At 46.3% G+C, this 12,876-nt stretch overlaps 1 protein-coding gene across 7 annotated transcripts in view; it reads left to right on the top strand.

Annotated features, from left to right (window-relative positions):
• The window catches only part of Dip2c (disco interacting protein 2 homolog C), a 375,118-nt gene that overhangs the window by 330,674 nt on the left and 31,568 nt on the right, over window positions 1–12,876 (top strand). For all 7 annotated transcript variants that reach the window (XM_047520293.1, XM_047520292.1, XM_047520290.1 and 4 more), the window contains 2 exons: window positions 4,121–4,289; window positions 6,409–6,579. In XM_047520293.1, the coding sequence (XP_047376249.1) occupies window positions 4,121–4,289; window positions 6,409–6,579 (340 nt within the window). The remainder of the gene's footprint in view (window positions 1–4,120; window positions 4,290–6,408; window positions 6,580–12,876) is intronic.

Here is a 12,876-nt window from a genome sequence, read left to right as displayed (position 1 = left end):
AGAATTCCACTTCTTGATTTCAAAAATTACTACAAAGCTACAGTAACCAAGACAATGTGGTACTGGTATATAAATAGACTGATGTGGATGGATGGATACATATCAGTGAAACATAATTGAGAGTCTAAAAATAAACCCTATGTATATTGTAATTTTTTTTCTTAAAGGTACCAAAGCCATTCACTGGGGAAAAGATAACAGTATAGGGGATTGAACCAGGGGCACTTAACCACTGAGCCACATCACCAGGCCTTTTTATTTTTTTGGAGACAGGGTCTCACTGAGTTGCTTCGGGCTTTGCTTATTTGCTGAAGCTGGCTTGGAATTCGTGATCCTCCTGCCTCAGCATCCTGAGCTACGTGCGCCACTGGAAGAAAAGATAGTCTTTTTAACAAACGATGCTAGAAAAATTGGACATTTGTATGTAGATAATTTAAATCTTTACTATATATCATATATATAAATCAACTCCAATGAGTCATAAGAACAAAAGTTATAAAAAATTTTAGAAGGAAACACAGGATTAAATCTTCCTGATTTGCGGTTAGGCAGAGAGATCTTACATATGACACCAAAGGCATAATACATGCAAATGGCCAACAAGCACCTGAAAAGATGTCTAGCATCAATTAAGGAAATAAAAATTAAAACAATGTGAGATATACTTCACATGCACTAGAACAGGTACAACCAGAAAGAAAACCAAAGTTGAACATTTCTAACTGTAAACTTGTGCTACGAAGTAGCAGTAACCATGTGTGTGGAAAAACTGGGATTGTCATACCTTGTTGATGAGACTGTACAATGGGGAAACCACAGTTGGGTTTGACTTAAAAATTGCATGTGAGTTTACCATATGACCCAGCAGTCCCACCTTTAGGCATCCACCTGAGAGAGGAAAGCATGCGTCTACAGAAAGACTTGATCCAACTGTTCCCAAGAGCCTTGGTCCAATCCAGGAAGTTGGATGGGGCTCAATCCATGTGTCCATTAGCAGGTGAATCGATCGACAAGATTTGTTATCTGTACCATGGAATACTGACTACTGCAGTACGTGTGTGTTGGGGGCTGGGGGGGACTTCAAAAGCATCATGCTAAGTGATCGAAGCCAGACTCAGTACTATGTAATTACATGAAATGGGAAAAGGCAAATTTATGGAGACCAGGGCTAGGTTTGGAAGTAAGATTGATGGCAAACACATAGGGACTACCTTACTGCAGTGCAATGGGAATGTTCTACCATAGCACTGATGATAAATGCTGCACATTTACTAAAAATCATTTATTTCTCTGCTTAACATGGTGAGTTTTATGTGAAGTGTGCATGAGTGCAGCTGGTGGGTTTTTGAAATGAGAAGGCGTGGCGGGGGAGTGACTGATCTGCCCGTGCAATCCAGGGGCCTTCCAACAGCAAGCCTGCCCCAGGAGGCCCAGACCAGGAGCCCACTAGGGAGAAGTGTGGCTATTTTCCACTGTGTCATTTCATCATCTGTAGTCATTGATTTGCTAATTTGTAAATTTTTGTTAGATACCATAAAGTCTTTTTTAATCGTTTTGTTTATTCTGAAATAAGATCTAAACTGGCCGAGCTCAGCTTCCAGAAACTCTTAGACAATAATTTCTTCAGAGTAAGCAACCTGCTATTAAGGATATTAGTCTTGTCCATAGGGATATTTATCACCAGTGCCAAAAAATCAATATTGGCTAATAAGTGCAACAATCAATCAGCATTTGTTAGACTGGGCAAGTAGAAACCTCATGAGTCAGGTTTTCCTTTATCAGGACTTATCAATTTTGCCTGCCTTTGACTTCCCTTTTATGGGGGTGAAGAGGCAGGAGAAACTGTGTTGGATTTTTGCAAGCTGGCCTGCAGTTCTCTAGCCTTGAGTTCACCTTGCGCCTCCAACCTCCTGTGCGCGCGAACAGTCCTGATGGAGCAACTTGTTAATCCTGAGACGTGTTCTAGAGAAAGTAGGGGGTTATGTGTGTTTAATTTTCTTCATTTTGGGTCTCCCTATAATGGCATGTATAAAGTAAAATTTGGGAACAATGTGGAAATGACAGTCAAAATTAAGAGGAAAATCATTTCTCAGAGCCATACCTAGTTTGTAGGCTAACTCTGGAGTTCTGTGCCCTAAAGCAACAGTGAACGAGACTTAAAGGGGGGCGCCTCCCAGAGGCGGGACATCAAGTCCAGCAAACCAGTCCAGGTGGGAAAGTGCTCCTGTGTGCTGCCCAGCTCCAAGCAGAGGCCGAGATGAGGCTGCTTGTGCCAGAGTCTCGGGGACTCCATCTCCACCACAGGGCCTGGTCTGCCTGTGGCTGAAGTGGGAGAGATGGCACTCGCCCCTTAGGTGTGTTGCTGGTGCCAAGGAGAGGCACATGCTTTGAGGTGTCAGCTGCATTCACAGCGATATACAACCATAACCAGTATTTTCAATTTTTTCTTGACTCCAAACTGGTCTCTCCCCATTCCTTCCTCCTCCAGCCCCTGGTATCCCTCAATCCACTTTGAGCTGGTGCGTTCCGTCTTCACAGGCATGGAACGCACAGTGTGTGCCTGGCTCCTCTGTCTGGCTTATTTCACTCTGCATCATGTTTTCGAGGTTCATTCACATTGCAGCATGTGTCACAACCTTCGTTTTATAGTGGTAAATGGTGTGTGTGTGTTCATATGCACACATGCCCCTAAAGTACACACCTAGAAATGGCTGAAATGGTGAATTTTATGTTACGGATTTTTTGACCACAATAAAATTCCTAAAGTGAGGACAAAATAGCCAATTTACAGCTGAGTGATAACTTGAGGATTGACGTTCCTTCCCTCTGTGCCCAACCTCCTGGCTCTCAAATGATTAATGCCCTTTGAAAAGGCCACCCAAAAAGGTCAGTTTGCAATATTTCCTTTTGACAAAAATAAATGAAGCTTGGGAATCCAGGATTAAAGAAAGAAATGGAAACTTACCCCAGGATGCCCTTCAGCACGTTCCCAGAGGAAGAGCTCTCCACAGGAAGGGTCTTCTTTGAAGTAGATTCGGCAGACCAACTCCCTTCCATTCCTGAACAGGGTGAATTCTTGCTAACGATTCTGGAAGTCATGAAACAAGATTGGCCACATTAAAGAAGACATAGCTTTAGTATTATAGCTGTGAATATGGCCTAATATGCTGTTTCACCTATGAAATTTCATATAGCTAGCAAGTCTTTCATTTAAGTCTTAACAGTTGATTGATTTGGGATATTTTAATGTGTGACATCTATTATTTTCCTCATGCCACTAATATGGAGATAAAAAAGAATGGTGGTGTTTACCTTGGTGTTTTTCTGTTGGACGATTTGTTTGGATCATTTAAAAGTAAAAACTCTGTACCTGACTGTTTCAGTGACTATCTCCTTGAATTGTGTTAATTTTCTTTCCTTCACTCTGTATGTTGGTATTCTAAACCAGGGGTAGGCTCAGGTTTTTGTTTTGTTTTTTTAATTGTAGATGAACACAATACCTTTATTTTATTTATCTGTTAAGTAGTGCTGAGGATCGAGCCCAGGGCCTCAGATGTGCTAGGCAAGCACCCTACCACTGAGCCCCAGCCCCAGCCCCATGGTACAGGTTTCCTTAAATGGGCATTTATCATAATTTTAGCTCCGGTGTTCTCCATCCCAGCCCGTCAGTTTAAAGCTGCTGGAGACCATATTTAAACATAACGAGTGGCAGCCTTGTTCCCCAAAGACCTATATTTACAAAACACAAGCCACGTCTGTGGTTTGAGAGCTCCTGTTCTGAACTTCCCTGACTTTCTACCAAAACACGATGCCTGTGTCCTCTACAGAAAAGGTCCCGCTGTAGCTCAGCAGCATTGAGAGAAACCCGACAGCCTCAAGGCCTTTACACGTTTTAGATCAGTGTTCGCGGTGGGAATACCTGCACTACAATTCCTGTGGTGTTCCGTGCTTCAGGAATGTCTTCAGAAACCTGATTTCCTTTTACGGAGTTGGTTTTCCTGTCCCTGTCCTGCAAATGACACAAGGGGCTTGTTTGAAGTCCTTCTGTTTCTGAGATGAGCATTGCCCTAGCTCTCTCGCCTTGCTGAGCACTGCCTGATGGCCTGTCCTTTCTCCGCAGTGTGTACTCTGGGCACCAGTCCATTCTGATCCCGCCCTCGGAGCTGGAGACCAACCCTGCCCTGTGGCTGCTTGCTGTGAGTCAGTACAAAGTGCGAGACACCTTCTGCTCCTACTCGGTGATGGAGCTTTGCACCAAGGGGCTGGGCTCCCAGACAGAATCCCTCAAGGTAAGCAGCTGGATGCCCAGCCTGAGCTCATGAGAGCCCAAGAGCCCGCTTGTCCCCTGGGGGGACGCTGTGATGGGTCAGGACAGTCCTTCCAAGAGCCAAGGTGTAATTTGCCAACTCAGGCTTACCAGTTACCATGAATAAGTTCCCACTGCCACAAATAAGCAAGAGTGTAAAATATTGATGTCTTAATTTCTACTGTATCTACTTGAAATATCCAAAATTTGGGTTTTTTGTGAGGTTTTCAGTGAACTTGATTATCTGATACTGGTGTTTAATTAGAAAGGCTTGAAGTCACTACTCATTTTTGTTTCCCTCGAAGACTATTTTGAAGGACTGGACCCTACCCCAAAATTCATTTTACAGTTGCATGAATGGAGTTGTGATTCTGTTTTGTGACTGCCATTATGTAAGAATAGTAATATCTCCCTGTTTTAACCAGCAGCATTTTAACAGACATATTTTTGTGGAACATTAAGTACTTAACTCCACATAGTTGAGAGGGGGTACTCAGATGACCTCTTTCGATTATCAGTCAACCCACTCTTCACTGTCTGCATGCCCAGTGGGTATATAGTATATTGGTATTTCCCTATGGATACATGCTAATTGTATGCTGTGCTTTTGTATCTCCTGCATTGTTTTCTTATTCAGGCTTGTGCATCAAACTTGAGCAGGAAAACAAAGCATAAAATAACTTTAAAAAAAAATTTTTGTAGTTGTAGATGGACACAGTATCTTTATGTGGTGCTGAGAATTGAACCTAGTGCCTCACACATGCTGGACAAACGCCCCACCACTGAGCCACAACCACAGCCCTAAAATAACTGATATTAAGCTGTATAAATGTCTGTTTGAGGCTATATGCATAGGGAAACCTTGTAAAACATTATTTCTCATGTCCACCTATGTCGCCTTATGAAAGGACTGAGTACATTTCCATGGACTGTCCCCTCTGGGTACATCTGTGAGTTATTGAAATCAAATATCATAATCGAATGATATAAAGGAGGAGCCATTGTTGTCTCCATTTTAAACATGCGAAGCTCAAGTTCAGGGAAGTTGAGCAGCCTTCCCACACTCCTACCCTCCATTATCTTGGAGCCAGATTCCTAAGCTCCAGACTCTGTCACAAACCCGGTGCTATGCTGCCTCTTACCAGCATGTGTAAGACTGTGTGATCAGTACTGCCCAGATTCCAGTCTTTCCTGTGTAACTGTATTTACATGATCATATATCCTATTTTAATGTCAAACTCATCTTGAATGTGGACAGTGTAGCCCAGTGGTGAAGCACGTCCAAGAAACTGGGCTCAATTCCCGCCCCACACACACATGCACAGCTGTCTGGAATCATGTTTCCTCCTGTGTGGGGACCCTTGTTGGTTACCTCTGTGCTGAGAGCACCTAAGAGAGAACAGCAGGATGGAGCAACTGGTTTTGGGTAGTGCCCCTCTGCACAGCCCTGGTTTCCTTTCCAAGCCGCCAGCATTTGCCACGTTCAGATGCAAATCCACCACTAGTGTCCTTCTCGCGTGACCACTTCTCGAGTGCAGCTTCACTGAGGTGCTTTGCTCACTGCACTGGGTTCCTCCTGTGAGCTGGTGTCTGACTCAGCTGTCTGAATTCGCTGCAGAGATTGAGGCCAGCTGAACCATATGCATGCCACAGAGACTGAGGCGCTCGGGGGGGTATTGAGCAGTGACCCCGATGCCTCGTGGGGAAGTTGTCTACACCTTCCAGTTGTGTGTTCCTGTTTGGACATGGGGCGTCCTCGCTTCTCTGCAGTGTCCTGTGAACCACAGCTCGCAGACAGCAGATGCCTGCTACTCTTCACCCACACCCCAGCCGCCTCACCAGGAAACTGCTCTTCCTCACCGTGATTCTTGCTGTTGCCTCTTGCTGGCATTTAAAATATGGCAGTAGCATCTTTAATCATTAGAATATCTGTGTGGATGTTCTAATGCTGGCGACCTGGACCAGTTTAGTTAACTGCGTGGGTATGGACAGCCCTGGCAACGTGGGGCTGAGCTGATGTTCCCCTTGCTCCCAGGCCTCTGTGTCCAGGATACACGCAGCAGAGTCAGAGGCTGAATCAGCGTCACTGTCCTTATTTCTAGGCACGAGGACTGGACTTGTCGCGAGTGCGGACCTGTGTGGTGGTGGCAGAAGAACGGCCTCGGATCGCCCTCACGCAGTCCTTCTCTAAGCTGTTTAAGGACCTGGGCCTCCACCCGCGGGCCGTCAGCACCTCGTTTGGCTGTAGAGTGAACCTGGCGATTTGCTTGCAGGTGAGTGTCATTGGCACCAACAAGTGTCCGAGTGGAGAGTAACTTTGAGTGACGGGCAGCTCAGCCTCCAGGTACTGCCCTCCACTGGCACTTAACCACATGCCCAGGAGCTTTCGGTCAAGTGCGTGTGATCAGTGCACACTGGCGTTTTCTTTTCTAATTGGAGTCTGCGTTCATACGCACTGTTGATAACCAGTGTTCGGAACACTCACTCTGCCCTGCGACACTTCACCTTTTGTGGTAGGGGCACCCCTTTGCCCAGACCTCTGCTGTTTTACTTTTTAAAGATGAGATGTGAAAACAGCATTGGCTTATTAGTCTCCTGCGTACAGATGGGAGTTTCTATGGGGGGAGTTTCTCGGTGCGCAGCGTGTTTGGGAATCGCTGCTTTCCCGTGTAAGAGGTGAGAGTCAGGCAGCTCCTAAAGGGCTTTGTAGTCCCTGTACTCCTGCCACCCGTTTGTTTTTCTTCATTACTTCACTTCTTGACCACGTTAGTTACTCCCTTCCTTTTGGGGCTCTTAAGATTCGCCAGTCCACAGGGGTTGTTGTGCCGTGTTGGGGCTGCCCGGGGCAGGGAGAGGGTGAAGGGATGAAGAGTGACCTGGGCACGGGGAGGCATGGTCCAGGGGTGGTGGAGGAAGCCCTCTCAGGTGACACCGCAGAGGGTGGAACTGCAGAAGTTCCCTGGCAGGAAGTCCCAGCCCTCGAGACAGGACTGGTCACTAGAAACATTTGTTTTCTTTTAATCGTTGCAGACTTTAAAAACATGATGGTGTCAGACAGGCAAAGTGGACGTAGCCCAAGGTCTGGAGAATCTCTTGCTCTCACACCTGTTACTGTAGAACCTGGCCACAATGCATGTGGAGTGAGGAAGGTGACCGGAATGTTTGAGTTTTATATAAGTTTAGTTTGTTTTCTTAGGAGTATTTATTTTAGCAAACAAAATCGAAAAATACAAATTAGCTAATGAATAGTGTTGGTATGATCCAAGTACCCAGAGATAATTACATCGATCACTTAATGTACAAACTTAGAAACACAAAAAACAAAGGTGCTCTCCAAACTTTCAGCACACGCCTAAATGTTTAAAGGCACTGAAAGGTTTAGTTTTCCCTTTGGTGCATCAGAATTGCCCGTACATGTGAACTGAGTTCAGGGGACTCTGCAGCCGAGTCACTGTTTTTGACAGTGTGGTTTTCTCCACGGCATCGTTGGCCATCTGCCCTCCACAGAGCTCACACGTGATCGAGCCCTCAGTAGGGCACCTGGTTAGAACCAGGGAGGAGATTTTTATCTCTGGGATAGGTATAGTTGGCTAAGCAGTGGTTTGGCCAAGAAAAGGAGCCTCATCCACGTGTTGAAGGACTTACAACGTGCCTCTGTTGGGGACAGTGTCCTGCAGAGTAGTTGGTGTCCATTTCAGAAGGATTTCCTGGTCTCTGGGGAAGGCTGGTAGACAGCGCGCAGTTTTCCTGAGTTTCCGTTTCTTTAATTGCAGCCGATTATCAGGACTTAAAGGCCCTGATAGCGCTGATGCGCGAGGCTCACTCCTGGGGGGCGGGGGCGATTCTGCTAGTGCTGACCAGGCGCTGATAAGCACTTTTCAGACCTACCTGATGTGACATCTTGCAACTGTCCAGGACGAGTTAGGGGTTTTTACTGGGCACGCGGCCTTCACCAGCCGCACTCTGGTCCTTGCACCATCAGCATCTGCCCTTTGCACAGCCTGAGGCCCAACCCCTTTCTCTACCGCAGTGGTTGGTGCCTTTGCTTCCCAGCACCCGGATTCATGCTCTCCTCTGCCCGAAATGGACTCTGCACTGTCCTTGGATGGCCAGAACCTCCTCCCCTTCCAGCTCCCCTCCAAATATTTTGGGATTCCTTCGGCTGCAAGGGTGTCCCTCCTCTGAGTCCCTGCTCTTCATCCTCTCTCCTGACTTTGCCTCTGCCATCGTGGAACTGCCGGCTCGGGCATCTGCGGTCCTGGAGGACAGTGCCGCTGAGGGCTCCTCCCTGACCATCGTGCTGTCTCTCAGGTCCATGCAGTCACTTTTTGATGTGAATAGGTTTCATAAAGGTATTGAAGGTTGGTGCCTTTAGCCACCAGTCCTCTGCACTTGAACCTGAGTCACATCAGATAAATTGAATACTTATTTGATTAGAGCCCAGTCTCCTGAGTCAGAAGCACATGGCACCACTGAACAGTCTCCATGCAAGTGAAAATCAAGGGTTTACTGCTATCAAGCTTCCTGTAGCCTTTTCAGTTCAAATCGGAAGTCCGGACCTGCTCTTGAGAAAAAAGACGTTCATACTAAAAACCCTCTGTATGACCTTTAGCAAATGCATCAGACCCTTCCAGTCAGACAGAATCTTTCTAGTCTCCAGTATCCGCTGGGGGAAATTGCATTTTAATACAAGAACCAATGTGTCATTGCATTTTAACTCAAGAGAAATGAAGGCCCTTGAGTGAACTTTCCTGCCAAAGCTATGAAGAAGTAAAAACAAAGAAAGGTAGAAGTAGGTACCATCTGTAATCCTTGGGACTGTCATTCCCCAGCATGTTTAGCTATAAAAATGACTTCATTTCAATTTTCTGAATTTATGATGAAATTGGATGTTGGAGCTGTGTCTAATGGGCTTTAACATAAAATTTTCATAGTACGATGAAATAATGTCATATGTTTATTAACCTCTGTTAATAAACAGCCACAGTTACTCTTCAAAATTAGATGCTGGAAGGTCTCTGGTTGCATTAGATACGTAACAGAGAAATTTGCATTCCATGCAAGGAAGGGAGAGGGGTTTTCTGTCTTCTAAGAGAGACCTCCATTGTTTCTTCTTTTCTTTTTTTTGGCACTGGGGATTGAACCAGGGGCACTTTACTGCTGAACCACATCCCCAGTCCTTTATACTTTTTATTTTGAGACAGGATCTTGCCCAGTAGTTGAGGATCTTTTCAAGTTTCTTTGAGACTGGCCTCAAACTTGGGATCCTCCCACCTCAGCCTCCCCAGTTGCTGGGATTACAGGCCTGCACCACTGCACTCAGCAGTTGTTTCTTTATTAAGAAAAAACTTGGGACTGGGGTTGTGACTCAGCAGTGGAGCACTTGCCTGGCATGTGTGAGGCACTGGGTTTGATTCTCAGCACCACATATAAATAAATGAATAAAGTCCTTCAGCATCTAAAAAATATGTTTAAAAAGAAAAACATATAGGAATTTTGATACTTATTACATAGAAAAATAATGATTATTTGAGAGGAAAGTTTCATTAAAATAGCTTCATATGATTAAATCAAGAGTAGCAGTTACTAGGGAATCTTCAATCTTGAAACTTGTACAAATACCCTGGTGATAGAAGCTGCCATTGTTTAAAACAAATCTTAAGCAATTCTCAAAACAAAGAGTTACAAGACTTTCATTAATGTGAGCTTTCCGTTCACTTGTTTCCCCTACGCCACTCTTCCATGAGGAGAGTAAAAGTGAATAAGATGTTGTCGGGGTTTGTTGCTCCAGGGAGTTAGTCACACTCGGCTGACATTTTTGCATCCTCTCTTACTGATACGTGTTGTCCCAGATAATGGAACTAGTATCTGAGATCATGGAAACTGTATTCTCAGTTACTCAGCATATCAGTCAGCATTCAATTTATAAACAACAGACACCTCCTCCAGCAGTTTAAGTGAGAAGGAATTTGCTAGAATGTAGCGAGGCAGCTTTCCAGCCGCTGTAGGGGCTGGGCAGCCGGAATGGCTCCTGCCTCCTGCCAACCACGTGGTGTTTGGTGGGGAGAGCTCCACTCTCTGCCCGCTGTGCCCTGAACCAGCTCCCACACCCCACTCTGGCCCATCTTCCCCTGCGCCCCCACCTGTTCAGACCCCTTCACTGCAGGGAGCCAGAGGCTGACCTTTCTTCCTGCCATGGCTTGGTTCTCTTGTCTCCCCGACCCAGCTTCCAGGACAGCCAGGAGGAACGCCTCAGCCTCTGGGACTTTGAGTTCTGTTGAGGGGCTCTGTGTTCAACCAGGACTGAAAAAGCAGGGGAGTTCCCAATATAGAAAGAGTTCAGATGCTTGTTGACACAAAAGGAATGACAGGTGGCACCTTCAACCCTTCCCTTCAGCTGCCCAGCGTCAACACATATTCCCGTTCCGACACATCTCCCTGCCCTTCCTCCTCAAAAAGGCCACCACACTCCCTGTCTGTCCAAAATGGAAACAAGCCAAGGCTTCCAGAGTTACTGTGGCTGATTCTGAGTCCAGGAGTTTCTAGGTGATGTTGGCTCCTCTCCACTTCCACCGCTGATGTTCTGTAATGTGTAAGCAAAGTTGTGAAATTCCTCACCATGAACAGTCTGTCTGAAATGGGGTGTAAGGAGATGGAGGGGCATTCAGGGCTCATCTGTCAGCGCTTTGGGGTGTCTAGTGTGTGCTGGGGGCTGGTCACTGCATTGGACAGGTCGTCAGGGTTGGATGAACCAGGTGCTAGATAGCCCCTTCCAGTGGTACCTTTAGGAATGTTGGAATAACCGTGGGAATAGTTTAAGGTTCCAGTACCCAACATTAAGGTCCCAGTACACAATGACAAAATGTGGTAATGTACAAGTTTCAAATGTTCCTTTGGTTTTGTCATCTCATTCTTGTGACAAGGAGTAAATGGTAATTTATCACAACCATAGAAATTCCTGGATTTAGTCTGTGTCTTGAGTCAAGACACCAGAACTGAGCTGGTCATTGACTAAGTTCAGCTGCACGAACAAAAACAGCTACTTTACTTCACAGTCTGAATGCTTCCACAGAGTCCTGTGGCTCACAAGTCCCCACAACACAAGCCCTCAGTGGGCACTTTTTATCAAAGGGTCAGAGAGTCAGGAGTCTGGGCCTGCAGTCTATATGGTCATTTCACAACTGCTGAGCTCAAAGATTATGTAAATGAGTGGGCGTGGCTGGGCTCCAACCAAACACTGCCCAAGAGGCCGGCCGCAGCTGACCCATCCCTGAGAAGGGGTTTCCGTAACCACCTGCGAAGTGGATAGGCTGGGCTGCCAGGTCCACCACGAGCTGGACTTGCCCTGCCTTTGGGTCACACCAGAGTAATCCATTCAGATCCATCATTTCCCCGACAATCTGTGATCTACGGTGACTCCTGGTAAGTTCATGTCCGGTAAAGATGCTTAATACCAACCGTAGAGACAAGCCTGATTTTAGCAAAATATAAATTTATTACCAAGGATTTGGAACTTCCATTTTATTATTCCGTTTTCTTAAGTCACAAAAGAGCACTTTCCCAAACCTAACATGACTTAAAAAAATAAATAAAGATGCATTACACACCTGAAGATTTGAACATATCTAAATTAAACTCTTCTTGGGTGAAAAGAGACCCATGTTTGATTTTACCTGGTCCAGAGGAGCAGCAGGAGGAATTTATCATAGAAAGAATAAAGCAAAACCAGCCCAACTTAATGAAAAAATAAAAATTATAGGAAGCATCTGTGGCAACAGTTTGGCAAGGCGGATGGAGGCCCCCAGAAGCCCCGCCTGCCTCGACCTGCATGTCTCCACCACGCCTTTCCTGTGGGCTTTACCCACCCCAGTGGTCAGATGCCAAAGCCTGGGAGCGGGGCAGGAGACCAGATAAAACCCATCTCACGTTCTCCAGGCCTTCCGCAAATGGAAAGCAGCCTGCGGTGTCCTAAGAGGGGGGCCGTAAAATTGAAAACGTCTCCCCTGAGCCCTTCTGGGTGGTCACTGAGAGCAAGACAGAGGCTCCTGAGCTCTGAAAGGAGGACGGGAAAGCTGAGCACCTCTTTACGGCAGCCCCATCGCAAGGCTACTGCAGAGGTGGAGGTGGGATAGTCGCAGTGTGTCTCCGAGCCTTCTGAGCTTGGCCACAGGCTGAGGGAGGGGCCAGTGATGGAGGACCCTGGAGGAAAGACTGGTGAGGAAAGAGTGTCACCCACCACCTAAACAGCCAGCAGCCCGACTGTAAAGCAGGAAGAGACTCCCCAGCTTGGAAAGCAAAGCTGGGCTCCAGGCTGCAAAGCTTAGGCCTGCCCAGGGTCTGGCTGGTACTCAGAGCTCAAGTCCCGATCCTGCTCTTGGGCACACTGAGTTGAGTCTAAAGCTGCAACACTGTCCCAACCCAGATCAACTGCAGCTCAGGTGAACTTAGGCCTCCAGGCTGGTGGCCCAGCAGGGGACTGGTGATGCTGTTTTTCTGGGGTTAGATTTATTTACTCTTTTTTTTAGGCATGATATTTGCCATATGCAATCAAAAGTTAAAAGACATGAAGA

Source organism: Sciurus carolinensis, chromosome 12 (genome assembly GCF_902686445.1).
Source record: "Sciurus carolinensis chromosome 12, mSciCar1.2, whole genome shotgun sequence".
NCBI lineage: Eukaryota > Metazoa > Chordata > Mammalia > Rodentia > Sciuridae > Sciurus > Sciurus carolinensis.
Note: the sequence above shows the minus strand (reverse complement) of the source record. Positions and strands in the feature narration are given on the sequence as shown.